Below are 18,695 nucleotides of genomic sequence, written 5' to 3'. Positions count from 1 at the left end.
CATATAAGTCAATTATTTGAAATCTAAACTTAAGGCTGCAATGTGTTTTCGGAATTTGAAAATGAAAATTAATAGGTTCAGCAAAACTTCTGAAAAATATAATGTACTTGCTAATACATTTTTTAGCATTTGATAACCCAGCTTACAGTACAATTCAAAACCATTCATTTCTGGAATGCAATGAAATGTAACAAAAATATACAGGGAAAAGCCATTAAATCAGCTAACTTCTTCTTATTAGCCGCGTCGTAATGCAGTTCTTCACATCACTGCAAAATCAAATAGATACTATTTCATTAATGCTTCTATTTATATTATTGTATTCAATTAGGCTCCCAAAGGAACCCCTTTAAAAGACCATAAAAAACCCCTCAACGCAGGCCTCATTAAAGATCAGGTCAACAGGGCAGATTAGGTTCTGACATGAAATCCATCAAAGCACTGCACTGTAATGGAATACACTTCTGCTGCTGTGTGGGTTGGTTCACTGACTCACAATATTACTCAAATGTGTCCATGCTCATTTCAGCACTGAGGCCTTTTGGTTGTAACAAAAAGGGTATCACAAGCTGGTTAAAGTCATTTTACCTTTCATATTGATGACAGTAATGCATATTTTGTAACACCAGAAATTACAGATATTTAATACGGTATTAGGCAGAAACACCTGCTTATTCAGATGAAAACTAAGTCCCTGATCCTGTAACATGGGATAGCTCAGTGGTTTGAGCATTGGCCTGCTCAACCTAGGGTTGTGAGTTCAATCCTCAAGGGGGCCATTTAGGGAACTAGGGTAAAAATCTGTCTGGGGATTGGCCCTGCTTTGAGCAGGGGGGTGGACTACATGACCTCCTGAGGTCCCTTGTAACCCTGATATTCTATGAACATGATCTAGGTGGGCAGACCCGTCACCTGTGTGGAGTACTGCTAAATTATTAATAGAAGCAGGAGCACTGTAGAAAAGGCCCATCTCAGAAATGGCTGCCCCAACCCCCCCGTTGAAGAATTTGGTCCCCTATGGGAGGGAACCAAAGTGAAAACTAAGGACAAACATCTTAAAAGGGGACCCCCCCTTTCCACAGAGGTAGAACTGGCTGATCATTTGTCATGAACCTAGTCCCACCAGGAGATGAGGGTGCAGGGAGGCTGTGGTGAGAGGAGAGATTCAATCACTAGAAATAATGATAGCTAGTTATGTGGTGACTGAGAATTGCTTGGTGACTTACCTGCCAGATCCAAAGGTGGTGGGTCGGATGCTTACTGGAGCGCCCAGGGCCTGAGCCCCCTCCCACACTCTGAACCCCTCATCCCTGGCCCCAGCCAGAGCCCTCACCTCTTTCCACACCCCAACCCTCTGCCCCAGCCTGGTGAAAATGAGTGAGCGAGGGTGGGGTCTCAGGGAAGGGGCAGGGCAAGGGTGTTTGGTTTTCTGCAATTAAAAAGTTGGCAGCCCTATGCCCACACAGATTTCTAACAAGTAAAGGGGTGGAATTTGTGATCATGCTTCATATCAGTACCAGTGACATCAGGCTGAGATCCGGAGAGCAGGCCTGTAAAATAAACTGAGATTACTAGGAATAAGACTAATGTCTAGGGCTTCTCCAGTAGAGATCACTGAAATGCTTCCTTTGCCACACACAAGGTGAGTTAGACGGATAATGTCAGGGTTTCAATATGTGAATGAGAAGATGCCATAAAAAAGGAAGGGGTTACATTCATTAGCCACTGGGAAAAGGAAGGGAGAGCCTATACTTAAGGATTGGCTCCACCTTAACTTAACCTGCAGGCACAGAATATCTACAAGAAATTGGGGGTGGGGAAGGAGGTATAATTTAAACCAGGATCTGGGGAAAACGAGCCAGGTGTTGAGGAGCGGTCAAGTTAGACAAAGACTTCTGTTAGGTATGGCAATAATACCAAAGTTACCCTATGTTGGGCAGTGATGGATAGGGCAGAAATTACAACCACACTGGAGGAGGGACAGGATGGGATGACACAGGTGGATTCCGGAAAAAAATAACACGGTGTCACATAAAGGAATTTAAAAATAGGCATATGGTCAAACACAAAATCAATAAAGGACTGTATACCAACAGGAGGAACTAGGTGAACTAGAAAACCTGACAATAGAAGAAGACCTTAGTCTAATAAGCATTTCTGGAAAACAGACAAAGACTGATGGGATACTGTAGTACAGGGGTGGGCAAACTTTTTGGCCCGAGGGCCACATCTGAGTATGGAAATTGTATGGTGGGCCATGAATGCTCACAAAATTGGGGGTTGGCGTGTGGGAGGGGGTGAGGGCTCTGGCTGGGGGTGCAGGCTATGGGGTGGGGCTGGGGATGAGGGGTTGGGGGAGCAGGAGGGTGCTCCGGATTGGGATTGAGGGGTTTGGAGGGCGGGAGGGAGATCGGGGCTGGGGTGGGGGGTTGGGGCATGGGAGGGGGTCAGGGGTGCAGGCTCCGGGTGGCGCTTACCTCAAGCAGCTCCCAGAAGCAGCAGCATGTCCCCCCTCTGGCTCCTACGCGTTGGCATGGCCAGGCGGCTCTGCGTGCTGTCCCGTCCGCAGGCGCCGCTCCTGCAGCTCCCATTGTTCACAGTTCCCGGCCAATGGGAGCTGCGGGGGCTGTGCTTGGGGTGATGGCAGCGGACAGAGCCCCCTAGCTGCCCCTACGCATAGGAGCCGGAGGGGAGACATGCCGCTGCTTCCAGGAGCTGTGCAGAGCGGGGCAAGCCCCTGACCCCACTCCCGGCGGGAACTCGAAGGCCAGATTAAAACGTCTGGAGGGCCGGATGAGGCCCTCGGGCTGTAGTTTGCCCACCCCTGCTATAGTACCTGAGTATCAACCATGCAGGAAGGATATATTAGGTTATGGAGGTATGGGAATACCTAAAAGATTCCACTGAACCTAATGAGATATCATTTCTTCAGGGAGAGGGCATTTGTGTCCATACAGATCCTACTGTAAAGTCAACTCATAAGAATACACACATTAGAAGGGTTATACTGCTGATCTTCAGACTGTTGAAGGAGATCAAAGAGGCAACTAAATCTAATAATAGCCAACTTCAGCTACTTGCAATATAAAATGATCAAATGTCTCACCAAGATATGATTTAGGGAGCAATTTCTCAACACCTTATACAATTGCACCTTGAAACAGCTACTTTTAGAGCACAAAAGAGGAGAGGTTACTCTCAGCACAGTTCTACATCTCACCCAGGAGTTGATTCAAGAAGTAATTATAGTTGATCCACAGTAGCTGAAGCCTGGCCTAACGTGAGTGATTAACACATGGGGGGAGGCCTTATTTTGTGGAAGATAGGATTAGGGAGGTAAATGAATTATTAGGCTGAAAACAGGACATTTGTGCTAAATAAGGGAAATACATAGGTCAGTAGGCTAAAAAGACGGAATGTCTGAGCCAGCTAAGATAAGAGAACGAACACCCAGGGAATTATTTACTATGAACTAGATAACAAGGGACAAAATAAGTTAGGAATGAAGAGATAAAATAAAGAGGAAGTCGAAACATGGACAGCGCGTGGACAGAGCATGCGGTACAGGGATCCTGTACCAAGTAACCAAGCCAATCCTAAAATGTATAATGCGATGTAGAGTAAATGCAATGAGATGTTTCAATGTATATAAGGAGAGAGTTTCTGTAACTTCGGAGCTATGATGTACCCTGCATCCACCCCCCGCGTTTGAGTCTGATCAACTCAGCATAGCATTGCTCTATGCCAAATAAAGATACCCGAGTGACGAATTCTGGAGTCAAACTGAGTTCTTGGGAAGACGAGTGGAAAGAGGTCTCGGAGGGAATCCCAACTTCCATTAAATACTTGTAACCACACTATAATTAAGGTCAACATCCGCATGGGAGAGGCTGTATCATACACTAGCACTGTGACTTTAATCTTTAAGAGGGGAATTAAAAAAAAAAGTGAAGATGGGTAATCCAGAAAAGACCCTACAAGTGAGTAAATTAAAATCCTTACACTCTGCATGGAGGCTTCTGTATCATAGGACAATAGAGTATCTAGAGGTATGTGTACCCCAAAACTAAAAAATGAAGCAAAAAGGTAACATAAAACAGCAGAGATTAAATCATCACTTGATGATTGCCTGTTCTGTTCATCCCCTCTGAAGCACCTGGCATTGGCCACTGTCGGAAGACAGGATACTGGGCAGGATGGACGTTTGGCATGGCCGGTCTTATGTTCATATGTTTCTTATGTTTAAATGGTAAGATGCAAGAGATTAGTAAAAGCCAAACAGGTATCCTTCAGAAATGGAAATCCAGCCCAAGTGAAGCCAAGGGAAAGGAACAAACTCTGGTAGTAAAAATGTAAAATGGAAGTTAGGAGGGTGAGGAGGGGATTTGAAGAGCAAATAGCCAGACATATAAACAAATAACAAGAAATGTGTATTCCAAAAGCAGGGAACCTGCGAGAAAATAGGTGGGTCTTTGAGGCAGCCAGGGAACAAAGGGATATGCTTAAGTCGGACAAGAATATTGCAGAGAAGCAAAATTTTTGTTGATCAGCCTTCTACATAGAAGGAAATACTGAACCCAGCTAGTAAAGTGTCAGAGATTGGTATCCTGTTTACCGCCTCATGCCTTAAGAACAAGGGGATATGTAGTGAAACTGAAAGGTGACACATTTAAAGCTGGTAAAAGTACAGCACACATTATTAATCTTTGGAACTCATTGCCACAAGGTATCATAAAGGCCAAGAAATTAGTATACTTAAAAAAAGGATTAAATGTTTACATAAGCATCCACAGCTACATCAGCTAGGAAACAAAATGTATACAGGATATAAACCCCCTGGTTCAGGGCAAGTTTGACTTCATTGGGCTTTGGATCAAACCCAAAGGGCACAAACCAACCTCTCACTGAAGGAGGTGAGGAAGAAACTTGCCCTACCTTTCTCTGAAGCAGGTAGTACGGTCCACTGTTGGAGACATGATACCTTCTACTTGGACCACCAGGCCGATGCGATAAATTAATGAGACAGTATGCATGTGTGAAGAGCCACCTTCCTGGATCCCATTGTAAAGTTGGAGTTAAATACATAGGGCCAAATACATCCCTAGTGTTACATCACTGAATTCACTTGAGTTACACCAGGGATGAATCTGAGGTACATGGTATATCAGATGAAACAGCTGCAAGTAATACTGAACTAAATCTACCCTTCAGACTTATTAGCTGTAATGACTATCTTTCCTGAATATATTTTTAAAGCCATGCATTTGTGTCTGCAGATTTTTTCAATACTTACTTTTTTCCCTTTTAATTATACTTTAAAGGCAATCTCAGTGGTAAGATATCTGATTCACGACCCGATTCTCATTTAGTAAACTCATTTAATAAACCATTGTCTCTCTAATGCCTCTCTGAAGAGGAAACTCTCTAGCAATCATCCGTAGACAAAAAAACTGCTGTTCAGTTCCTGGAGTTGCTGATGGAGTTGGGAATTGTAACTGCTGCAGAGAATGGTGAATCATCGAGTATCAAGTGCACCAAGGTTGTAGGAATGTTTTCAGTGTTCTAAGGAACGCATAGCTGACAATGAATCTTGCAGGGAGGCACTTTTTCCAAAGAGCCAAAGTGCACTGATCCTTTTAAAATATACCTCTGTCTACAGTCCCATTTACCAATCCTGCAAATTTACAAATTTTATTAAAGCCGATGTTAAAAAAATTATATAACAAACAGGTTAAGAAAAGCATAGTGCTTGAGTTAGCCACAGGTGACCCAAAAATCCCTTAGACATAAATGACATTGCTTAGACTTTGCTTAACACAAATGAGCATAGAAGGGGCAACTGACGACACTTAGTGGCTGGGAACTCTTCTGTCCCTGAAACCCAAACCCAAAACGCTTGCCTGAATTTAATTGGGGCTAAACCTCCTTGGTTAACCTCTAATGGGCCCGGGCACTAATTAGAACTCTGAGGGGCAGCATCAGCAGAGAAACTAAAGAGTGGGTGGGCGTGGAGAATGAACAAGCCTTTCACATCCCTCCGGCATACGGTCACAATATATTTGTGGTAGAGCTTCGACTGCTGCTTTCTGTTCAGGAGGTAGATAGAATCAATTTTCCAGGGCTCTCAACCCAGCACATGTTGTGAGCATTAAAATGTGACATTATACAACAATAAAACAGATCTCATCCCTTGGAAGAAGTGCTCAGCAAGTCAATACCATTGAAAACCAGGCTGCTTTTTACTTAGGGCAGGTCTACACTAGGGGGGGGGATCGATCTAAGATACGCAACTTCAGCTACGTGAAGAACGTAGCTGAAGTCGAAGTATCTTAGATCGACTTACCTGGGGTCCACACGGCGCGGGATCGACGGCTGCGGCTCCTCCGTCGACTCCGCTACCGCCGCTCGCTCCGGTGGAGTTCCGGAGTCGATGGGGAGCGCGTTCGGGGATTGATATATCGCGTCTTAATGAGACGCGCTATATCGATCCCCGATAAATCGATCGCTACCCGCTGATACGGCGGGTAGTGAAGACGTACCCTTAACGAGACGTGATATATCGATCCCCGATAAATCGATCGCTACCCGCCGATACGGCAGGTAGTGAAGACGTACCCTAAGGCATCTGAATGTGGAATTAAGTGGCTCAGTTTAGGCCCCCAAGTTTGTATATTTTGGCCATTTTCCCTGTGTAACACTGAGGAAAGAACTATATGTGACGCTGGTAAGCCAAGTGTCAGGTCTGGCCAAGGCCTAGGTGTCAGCTGAGAACTAACACACTCACAGCTGGAAACCAGGCCAATTCACTTGTGTATTAGTATAGATCAGGGGTTGGCAACCTTTCAGAAGTGGTGTGCCGAGTCTTCATTTATTCACTCTAATTTAAGGTTTCGCGTGCCAGTAATACATTTTAATGTTTTTAGAAGGTCTCTTTCTATAAGTCTATAATATAGAACTAAACTATTGTTGTATGTAAAGTAAATAAGGTTTTTAAAATGTTTAAGAAGCTTCATTTAAAATTAAATTAAAATGCAGAGCCCCCCGGACTGGTGGCCAGGACCCAGGCAGTGTGAGTGCCACTGAAAATCAGCTCGTGTGCTGCCTTCGGCACGCGTGCCATAGGTTGCCTACCCCTGGTATAGATCAAAGTGAATGTTAAATGTATAAGAGTATATTTGGTGTTTAAACTTCATGAAAACTAATGGGATGTTACATGTCTGGTGTTCACATAGCTCTATCCTGTTATAATGGAATAGCAAACATTTACATTGTCTATATCTCTGTAACTAAATAACCCATCAAATGAGAAAGACGCCTTGTGTAATGCAAACGAAGAACTGTAACAGGCATGTGCTAATTCTTGCACATTTAAAGGCCAGTGGTTATTGTGTGTGATGATCAGAGATTGAAGACTCTAAATGCGCTCCGTCATCAAAGAAAGACACCCCCCACCCCCGTGGGCAGTCATCCTGTCAGCTTGTTTTCTGCAAGAAGAAATTCTAAGTATGGACACAAGGAAAAATTCTTCATCTCTGGACTGTGGATTCTAACAGGGAAGAATAACCAATGAGAAAACAGAGATCCCCAGAGTTACTCTGATTAGCCCTAAAAGACTTTTGGGAAACTGGCAGATTACTACGTCTCTGCTACCCCTCGAAATTATAGACTGTGACTCAACTGTACATATATTTGCTTTAACATCTCAGTAACTCTCATTCCTTTGTCTGAGTTAATAAACCTTTAGTGAGTTTACTATAGAATTGGCTACCAGCATTGTTTTTGGTGTGAGACCCAGGATGCAAATTGACCTGGGTGAGTGACTGGTCTTTTGGGACTGGGTGCAACCTGAATATTTTGTGATTTTTTTGGTATAAGTGACCATTTATCACATAGTCCAGCTTGTTTGGGTGGCAAGATAGACTGGAGTGTCTAAGGGAACAGTCTCTGACTCAAGGTGGTGGAATCTCCTTCCTTAGAGGTTTTTAAGATCAGGCTTGACAAAGCCCTGGCTGGGATGATTTAGTTGGGGATTGGTCCTGCTTTGAGCGGGGGGTTGGACTAGATGACCTCCTGAGGTCCCTTCCAACCCTGATATTCTATGATTCTAAGGTTACTGTAGTACTCTGGGAGTTCATATTTGGTACTGGGTCAGTGAAATCTAACGATAGACTGTCCGGGGGGGGCGGGGGTCTGCCCTGCTTTTGACAGTCTGTCCTGAGGGAGGCACAGTCGTGAACCACTCCAGACAGCGTGACACCATAACTTCAGGAATTTCAAGGGTTAACAATTAAAAGATGTAGCATTTTAATTGGTAACCCTTGACAATCCTTTACTGTACAGTTCTTTCCTCCGTGTTTTAGAGGAAAAATAAAAGATTATGGCCAAAATATACAAACTGGGTGGTGGTGGTGGTGGGGGGGCTAAAGTGAAGCACCTATTCAGACACCTAAGGAAAAGCAGCCTGGTTTTCAAAGGTATTGACTTGCTGAGCGCTTGCAGCTCCCAGTGAAATCAATGGGACCTATAGGTACTGAGCCTGTCAGGAAATCAGGCCATTGTTACGTAGGTGCCTAACTATGGATTCAAGTGCTCAGCTTTATACAACCACATTTGGAAACTGTTGGTCACACCTGTGAAAGCGATGGCCTGTACCGACAGCACCTACTGATGTTAATGTTACCTTTGGAATGCCTCCTGCCGTTTCCGACAAGCGAGGGTAGGTGTATGAACTATACGAATGCCCTTGCTGATTTGATTTAAAAGCACTTGCTCCGTATGGCACGACTGGTTCCTGAAGACCCGAACCTGATCTGGATCTCTGTCTCATGGCTGGCTGAGGACTTATCTGGTTTACATAGGACGACTTCGGTCTTTTGTCATAGTCATCCTTGTCTGGTCCATTTCCCCAGTCGCTGTCACTGTATTCCAGTCTCTCTTTTGAGCACTCACTCTGCACTGAAGTTCTAGATGGAGCGTAGTGAAAAGGTTCTCTGTAGTCTAGAGACGATCCACTAAGAATCCTTTGATATTCCAACTTTAGGCCACTGTACTCAATGGGTTTGCTTTTTGTTTCCATGTGTGTATGGTAATCTGGAAGGAACCTTGAGATGTCTGACTTCAGGGGCTTAATTTCTGAATAATAGGCGTCTCTGGGTTTTGTTTTCATCACGTGTCCATTCTGTTTTGGGGTGAAGCTACCTTGGCAGTATCTGTCTAACTCTTCCCCATAAAGACTCTTGTCTCTATATTTTTCAGTGACATAGTCTGCCGTGGTGTCCGACTCGCTGGAATACTGAGAATATGTGATATAACCATTTTCTTCCTGGTGGCTTTGTACATGGTTTGAGTTTCCTTGGTGTGGAGTGGGAGGACTTTCCTTCCGTAGGGAATTAGAGCGTGTCACTGAGATATTGTCAAATTCTTCTAGCAGGCCATTGATTGAAGTATCCTTTTGAGGTTTATTTCCTCTAACGATAGTCTGGGAACAGAAAATTGCTTTGATTAAATCCAGTCTTCTATTTAATATTTGATTGATAAAACCAAAATGATCTAGCAAGCAATACATTCAGAGGTTATGTTCTATTCTCCTATCAGGTAGCTCATTTGAAGGAAAAAATGTATTTTTACCAATAAGTACTTTATTGCAGAATCATGAAGAGACACAATTATCGGCTGAGATTACCAAAAGAAACTAGAGATTCTGGATGTTTCAATTTTGGGTGTCTAACTTAAGACACCTTAAAAAGGGTCAAATTTTCAGAATCAGGATATTCAGCTCTCAAAAAATGGAGGCACCTCAAATTACTAGTCACTTTTGAAAATGTTGGGACTATTATTTGCCGCTCATCTACATCAGACAAGGCTAATAGTCTGTAGCTGGTGTACGGTATAAGGATAAGCTAAAAGAAAATCATTCCACAGTCTGCATTCACTTATACATTTCACGGTGGGAAAGAGTCAGAATGGAAAGTAGTGTGCAATTTATTGGGCACTATTTTCTTTCAAAACAATATCTGTGAATGTAATAGGACCACCCTGAGTAATTACACTGGAGTTCATCTAACATTAGACACACCAGGGGGGAAATAAAAATAAAGTGTTAAACCTAAATACTTATCTCTTATGTGATGTACAGAGGGGACATTCACAGCTTTCAGCAGGCCACCTGGCTACAACAGTATCTTTAATTAACCAAGTATTTTTTGAAGGGCTAAATCAGGGCCCTGGGACATCCCACAGTGTGGGAGCTGAATGGCCTGACCAGGCTGTGGTAACCTTTCCTATATCCTAAATGCTGCATAGTCATCCACCCTCTCTCCCTTCTGTTCCCATTTCTGCAGCCCTGGGGATGGAGTGACCTCCACAGCTCTTGCTGGGACAGAATGCATGAGCTCCCTCTCCCCAAACTGCTTCCCATCACTCAACCACGCAACACCTGCTCCCTACTAATTCCAACCCAGGATGACGGGCCTCATGACTGGCACGTAAGGGCACACATGAAGTCAGTTATGCCTGATTTCTGCACTGACCTATCAGTGATTGAACTATTTTTTGACTCATTACAGCTATCATTGTAGCATATGATTATAGCAATGATAGTAATATTGATTAATCATCAACTCCTACTGTGAGGGTCAGAAAGAACCATTGTGATGTGTGTACGTTTCCTGTGAGAATGAGATGGACTGATCAGGGGCCAGCTGGTGTGAATCAGTGTGGCTCTAAATGGCATCAAATTTGCTTTGGGGATTCACACCAGCTGAGTAGCTGGGCCTCTATTTTTAACTTGTTTAGTTTATAACTAGAACTTAGCCAGCCTAGGGAGATATCCTGTAGCAGCACTTTTGTGTTATCATTCTGTGTCTTTATGATCCCCACCTTGTGTGTGCCACAGAGCACGGCTTCCAGGGGACTTATGGTGTTTCATCAACAAGGGACACAGAGGGGAGGGGGCTACTGGATCCCTGACTACGTGGATCATCCCCGCACAAAGGTGGCCCACAGAAGGGGCCACTGCAACTCAGACTGCAACAGCTGCTCTGGAGTCTTGGTGGGAAAGTCTCCTTCCCAACATCTGATCCCCACTGACTTCCTCAGTGCACAGCCTAGCTATTGAGGTTGTGCCCTGGCTTTAAGTGTAGACCTGGCTTCAGATTAAGTGGAGCTGCTAGCGAGTGGGTTTGAAATACAGTCTTGGGCACTGAGCCCAATCCCTGTTTAATTCCAACACAGACCGAGGAGGCTTTCCCAGAAGTGCACAACTCCCGACATCCTTGTGCAGCTCAGGCTGAGTCATACGGAGAAACCTGATGGCGCTCATTGAATTGCGGAAGTTTAGTTAGTAGATAAAAGGAATGTAGCCATTGTGATGCTCTCTGAACGACTTCAAATTGTGTGGTATGATACCGCACAAAACCCAATTTAAAATATTCATTCAAGCTGGCCTAGATCACCGGCATAGGGCCTGAAAACTGACTGAAGAACAAAAACCAATGGGCATCTTATTGCCACTATCATCATTACTAGGGGATAAAGAGTATTATTGGTCGGCACAGGTTAGCATTTTCAGAAGCACTTATTTCACTTAGGAGCTTCACTCCCGTCAACTTTCAGAAGGACATAGGTGCTTCTGGAAATTGTATAGCCAGTCCTTACCCCTAGCGAGCTTATAATCTAGACAGACAACAAAAGAATGCTCTGGAAGACCCGGAAGATGGTGCTCTGGGTAGAGCTATATATTTCTTATCATCTATAGATATTGACACTGACAGATAAGATAGATATTAGTAGATGAGATAGACACCTGGCATAGCTATATCTGTCTGTCTACATACCAAATTTGTTAATGGTGCGGAGACACTTTTACTGGCCTAGGGTTGCATTTGTAGGCTTTGAAGGAGTGATAAATGGTGCTGTATCAGTAGGGAAGTGTCCGCTGGGGTCTCGCAGTGCTTGGCTGGGCTTTAGTCATTAAGTCCTTTGATTTGTGCACTGGGCCTATTGACAAATGTTTAGGGGCATGATTTTTATTTTACTTGGTTAGTAATGATGGCCCAGATCACCCTTTCCTGCTGGAGGGGACTGTGGGGGAAAGGGAGATAAACTCTATGAGGTTTCCCTAGTTGAACCGCGTCAAAATTATTCTCTTGGAGAGACAGGATTTGTCCCCATGTGGAAGTAGCAAGGTTTAAGGATGGTGGTTTTTTTGGCTCTTTTCTTTTTTGGCCCCACCATTCTGTTTTGCCCCTACAATCCCCTTTTGAGTGGTCAACGGTAAGCAACTGACCTCCCTCTCTCCTTCTGCACTGATACGTGGAGAAACGCACTCAGAAGGTCTCCCCTCACACATCGATAGGAACAGGGAATGATCAGAAATTCCATCCTGATCCTGAGAAAACTTCACCATAAAAGTTTGGTCACAACCAATATGTTCCTGCAACATTTCCAGCCAGTTCTAGTTTACAAAGTGCTTTGAGAGCACTGGATGGAAGGTGCGTGCAATGGAGGTGCAAAGCAGTATTGGTAATGGGATAGCGCAGCCACTTTGGGGCGACATACCCAAAGGCACGTTGTGATTATTGGGCCTAACAATTGACTCCAATTGTAAGTTCAAATGTAAAAAGTATGTGCAAGTTCATAACGTATTACAATAACCTATAACTTTTTGCTTTCTTGGAAATTAACCATGGAAAACAGGTCCAATTGTTTTTAATAATTAATGCTATGATCAAGTGAAAGAAAAGCAGATAGAGATACTGGATATGTCCAAACAAAAAGGGATATGGTTTAAGGACTGTTGAAATCATGCTTGGTAAAACAAAAAGATAATGTGAAAATAGAAATTAATGAACCAAAATGGGTGTGGCAGATATTAGGCCTAATTGATGGACAAAAATAATGAGCGGAAGAACTATACCACCCCCTTTCCCCCCCTTTTCAAGGTTCTTAAAAACAGACTTTGAAAAAAATATAATCTATCCCAACTCTCATCTCATCTTCCCTGACTCCAAGACAGAGGGAGCAGACCAGACCAAAGGATTTTCTTCCAGAAGGGAAGGCCAGCAGAAGTTTTTCACTTCTGATTCCTGAAAGTCATCATATCACCACGACACTCAGTCCTCAGCCCATCACTGGAGACACCTAATTGCCAACGCTGCAGAGGTGCGTAAGGTCCTGTTCTGTTCCCTTCCCTGCTGGGTTACTTTCTGCACCCTTCTTTCCTTCTAATCTATCTCTCACCCTCTTGGCTTTTCACTGAATCCTGAAATCAGTTGCAGTGAATCAGCACAAGATGAGATGACCACAATCCTGCCCTGTCTAAGGAGAAAAGACCCAACCAGATGACGTCACTGACTGGAATGTGAACCAGGATCCAAGCAACAGATGTTGTGGTTGACCTGCCAGCCAAAGCATCCATTTGTAACTAACCAGCCATCCCTTGTTCCCAAAACAGCAACCAAAGCCTTATGTTCCCCATCTTTTCTATCCCGTCTCTCCTTCACCTTGTATTTGTCTGTTTGTTAAAAACAGGAGAGGGGAATACTTTTTTCACATCAGGACTGACAGTAACATTAACCTGTTCTTTTTCATCAAAGAAAAGTTGTTCAGGAAAATAAGAGCCTCTGATAGTTCGCCTCCAAAAGGAGAGAGACTTTAATGGATTTCAATTAAGTTTGTTTTGCATACTCACTCAATTCCATTTTCATTATAAATGCTTGTTTTAGTTTCTTGTTCTTTCTTGTGCTTGATCAATAAACTTTCAGCTTTAGAATGAATGGTTTTGGGTGTTTGCCAAGAAACCGAGTACACCAAGTCTGTAAAATAGAATCCCAAACCTAAGTATCAAAGAGTTTATAAACACCTTTAACTTTTTTGGCCCTTGAGAACACTACAACAGGCATCACACCACTGAGCAGGATGGTGAGAGGTTTTCTCCCAGTGACACTCTCCCTAGATACTCTCTGTTGCACCTGACTCAGGGCCATATTTTGCCTGATCTATACACAGGTGTGCATAGGTGCTGCCGCAACCCCTGGCTTGAAGTAGTAATAATTACCCAAATACATGGTTTCCGCCTTGAGTATGCTCGCTATAAAAATTGTTCCAGCACCACTACAGGTGTGCAGTATATGTGAGGTGCAAGGAGACTCTTGCTGACCCTTGCATAGCTGGTGTAATGGTCAGGCACAACTGCAGTCCATGTGCTCAGGGGATCACAGGGACTGCTCTGTCCCTACTTCCCCAGGAGTGCATGGTGTCCCACAGGGAGCAGGTGGGGACATGGTCCCATCTCTCACCCTGCACTAGCCCGCAGAGTGCAATCAGCACACAAGGAGAGAAGGGTGCACCCCATAAAGGGTTCAGTAGTAAGCATGCTCCCCCTCTGTGCAGGGAGTTCAGGGAGGAATTACACTGCATGGGCCTGACAAGCTTGACCTAGCCCTCAGTAGTTACTCAAGGGCCAACTGCGCCATCGTTAACCATGATGAGCAATACCTCACTCCATGAGGGCAACACTCGGTGCATAGTACACAGAAATCTGTCAGAGGTAAGGGATGGACAAGATGACTACTAGGCCCTTCCATCTCTAATTTCTAAGGGTCTGATTCTGTCATCCTTGCTCACTTTAGGTAGGCCCTTATTCTGTTAGCAGCCCCATTGATCTGAGGTGCACCTAAGCAGATACTGCAATTTTTTGTCTTTCCAGATTAGTTTCTTAGTTGCAAAATAGGGTGCAACTCAATATGAGTGTGGGTGGCAAAATCTGGCCCTAAGATTTCTTAGTCACAATGAAATGCACCTTACTCTTTGAGTAGTTCCACTAAGATCAGTAGGGTGGGCTAGATGAACCTCAGGTCTGATCCAATTTCTATGTTCCTATGATTACATGAAGAGTACGGTGCTATTCAATGGAAGGATAGTGTAAGGGTAGCAAGATCTGGACTTATTTATTACGCTGTCAAATTCATGCTTAAAATCCATTCTGTAAAGCTGACAAATGCAATACAGGAATAGCAAGGCAAGCAGCTATAACTGCCTGTGCTGGGAATATGGAACAATAGCCATTTCTAATGCGTTGGGCAACACTGAAAACTGTGGAGACCTTCAGAAAAACGTTTTGGGATCAGAAAACAAGCTACAAGACAAACAATATAGCAATGTGCTGATTAAAAATGGGCTAGATTATCAGCAAATTATCTGGAAAAACTATGAACTGTAGTATCTGCTGACGTCTAGGTAGACACTGTTCTATTTACTCTGCTTCAGTCTTCCAGTATATAGCTTGGATCAGAGCATGCACTATTCAGACAGGGAGCTGGTTATTAGAATAAGAGCAAATTAAATTGAGTCTTATGTATTTGGTGCAATGCATCAGTTTGTAGCTTGATCAGATGCAACATCATATAAAGTATAACCTGGATACTAATTTTCTGGCAAAACATAAACCAGAACTAGTCACGATATAACTCCTAATATCCCATTTACATTGTTTGCAGATGAATCTGTGAATTCTGAATGATCAGGTATCTAAAAGGGTGTCATAAGGAGGAGGGAGAAAACTTGTTCACCTTAGCCTCTGAGGATAGAACAAGAAGCAATGGGCTTAAACTGCAGCAAGGGAGGTCTAGGTTGGACATTAGGAAAAAGTTCCTAACTGTCAGGGTGGTTAAACACTGGAATAAATTGCCTAGGGAGGTTGTGGAATCTCCATCTCTGGAGATATTTAAGAGTAGGTTAGATAAATGTCTATCAGGGATGGTCTAGACAGTATTTGGTCCTGCCATGCGGGCAGGGGACTGGATTCGATGACCTCTCGAGGTCCCTTCCAGTCCTAGAATCTATGAATCTATGAATCTATCGATCATTCAAAGCAAAGATCTATGTGTTGCCCATATTTATTGTGCTGATAACTTAAAGACGTTACGGCAAAAGGGAGGTTCAGAAATCTAGCAACATTTTATATACTTGTATATTTTTGAGTAGAGAGAGTGCCCAGGTATCTTGTCATACCTTATAGTGTGTACATGTAATTATGAAGCATTTTTGTGTGGTTACTGTATATAACAATATGACATCAAAAATGGTGTTAAAAGAATATTAAGGTTGCAACGTTAAGGGCTTAAAAGTTTGGAAATGCCAGAATTAAGGTTGGCTATGTATGGGTGAGTCTGTGCAGGACCATTGTGCACTCGTCTATTTCTATATTTGTACTCAATCCTGAAGTCTTTGCTCATGTTTTCCCTCAAGCAAAGCTCCCGCTGTATTCAGAGAGAGATGTGACTAAGTAAGGCCCTTCTTGCCTTTACACAGGGTCTATCTTTCTTCCTCTCTTTGCTTCAACTTCCTTTTGGCTGAATCTCCACAAAATCAACAGCAATGTGCTTCTCTGTTATTCAGAAAAGGCCACCTCAGTAAAGCTGGGCTAAATGCAAAGCAATCATGACCTTGCATTGATCCCTGCTCTGATTTATGCCCATAATCATTTGTCCAGGTTGCTATTTTGAAGCGAGCGACATTGAAACACCAGGAAAATAAAAAAGTAAATAGATGGCTTCTTTTGACTTTGAAGCAATTCAATAACATGAAAGGAATCGTTTCATTAAACTATAGCCTCTCTTTGGCAGGGTGACTTTATGATCATTCATATTTAATTATCACATAATCAAACAGCACAGTCGACAATAAAATGCTTATAACTGAATGCACGATTGAAATACTCAAGTGCCATCCAATTTCTCCTGCATCAATGTGGGCTCAGGATAGATGTGCTGACTTAATAATCTCCCTGGGGCTACTCTTCAAAGAGGGGAGGTTCCCCTGAAGTAGACTGGACTGTCCATTACTCTGCCTTCTCAGTGCCTGGAATGAGCAGGAGCAGAGGGGAACTTCTGTGAGTAAAACTCTCCCCCGGGGGCGGGAGGGGGGTAATATGATTTCTCCCTCCTTTGCAACCCAAAGATACCTCGCTGCTGGGGCTCCATCAAGAAAGAATTCCACTGGGCTTTGGGGGTGGAAGGCGTACCTGCAGGTATCCAAGCAGATATCCTGGGGGAGTTAATTCTGTTTGAAGCAGCATTAATTCCTGCAGATGACGAAAGGTGGTCTTCTGGCTACAGCACAGGACTGCACATCAGGACATTTAGGTTCTATGCCTGACTCTCCCTACGTGCACTGTGTCAAGTCACTCACAGTGGTCACCATTAAAATGCCAAAACTTGTCAACAGATAATTATAGCTGAGATACTGCAGGTATCTCCTCTTCTAAATATAGGGGGGAAACTGTGGGATGACTATTGGGAACCACTGCCTTTTTACGAGCAACCACTGTAGTTTCTATTTACCTCAGTTTCTTTATACGTAAAATGGGGATAACACTTACCTACCACATAGGGATGTTGCGAGTCTAGATTAATGTAAGTGCTTTAAGATTCTTGCCTGGAAGTGCAAAGTATTGTTATTATTATGGTCAAAAACACACCACTGAAATCACAAGATGAATTAGTATATAAATATAGTTTCCTAAAGAGGAAAAATATGTGATCTTTGGACAGTATCGTATGTAATATTGCAGGAGCAAATATTATGTCAAGAAAAATTCTAAGTGTTGCTCCTGTTGAATGAAAGTTGAAGATACTGAGGAAGATCGTTTTAAAAATATTTCTGGTAGGTCCAATAGCAGATCATTCCAAAATGAAGCATTAAACCTTTATCTAATATATGCGCTGTGAAGAGTAACAAAGAATACTGTCGTGTGTCTCACAGGAGGATAAATAAACTTTATTCATAATTATTTATTAGGGCTAAAAAATAAACAAAGATCCATCTTTAGGAATGCTACAGTAATGAATAAAAATAAATAAAGAGAATCTTTTCTTCAAAAGTTAAATAAGCTGTTTTTACAGAATTGAATAATGTCAGGACACTAAGTATTCCTGAAGAAGACTGTGTTGTGTGCTTGAGTGATGTACTGCAGGTTTGCTATGAAGCAGAAATTTTTGCACTACATAAGTGGAAACAAGCCACTAACTTGATATAAACCATGGCCGAAATTTTCAAACTTGAGAGCCGAAAGTTAGGTACCAAAGGCCTGATCTAAAGCCCATTAAAATCAATAGAAAGATTCCCATTGGACTTCAAAGGGTTTTAGATGAAGCACCTAAAATCCTATTATCCTTAATAAAAGCAGACCCAGCATCCACAAAATCCACGGAAGGCGCTGTAGGTGCTCAGCACTTCTGAAAATCAAGTTGCTTTCATTTAGGTGCCTAAATAGAGATTCTGGTGCCTAACCTTACGTTCCCAAATTTGCGAATGTTGGCCCCTGTTGTGGCCACATAGCTATTCTCTCTATGCAGTAGTGCCACGTAGATATTAGTTAACAAAAAGAGAATCTCATGCAATGTAGATATGACAGCAGGAATTACAAAAGGTTGAAAATTTAATTTGTTTTAGGGGGGGAAAAAGAGATTATACCAAAAGTGGTGGTAGTACAAGTATATTCTTTGCTAGTACACCTCTACCCCGATATAATGCGACCCGATATAACACGAATTCGGATATAACGCGGTAAAGCAGCGCTCCGGGGAGGGCGGGGCTGCACGCTCCAACGGATCAAAGCAAGTTCAATATAATGTGGTTTCACCTATAACGCGGTAACATTTTTTGGCTCCCGAGGACAGTGTTATATAGGGGTA

The 18,695-nt window shown here is 43.1% G+C and overlaps 1 protein-coding gene across 1 annotated transcript in view; it reads right to left on the bottom strand.

Moving 5' to 3' along the window:
* Positions 1 to 18,695, bottom strand: part of PAK5 (p21 (RAC1) activated kinase 5) — a 90,420-nt gene that overhangs the window by 28,277 nt on the left and 43,448 nt on the right. The window contains exon 4 of the mRNA XM_065400816.1: positions 8,681 to 9,478. Within this exon, the coding sequence (XP_065256888.1) occupies positions 8,681 to 9,478 (798 nt within the window). The remainder of the gene's footprint in view (positions 1 to 8,680; positions 9,479 to 18,695) is intronic.

The sequence above is a fragment of the Emys orbicularis genome, chromosome 3 (assembly GCF_028017835.1).
Source record: "Emys orbicularis isolate rEmyOrb1 chromosome 3, rEmyOrb1.hap1, whole genome shotgun sequence".
NCBI classification, from domain to species: Eukaryota; Metazoa; Chordata; order Testudines; family Emydidae; genus Emys; species Emys orbicularis.
The sequence above is the reverse complement of the archived record's forward strand: the minus strand, read 5'-3'. Positions and strand labels throughout refer to the sequence as shown.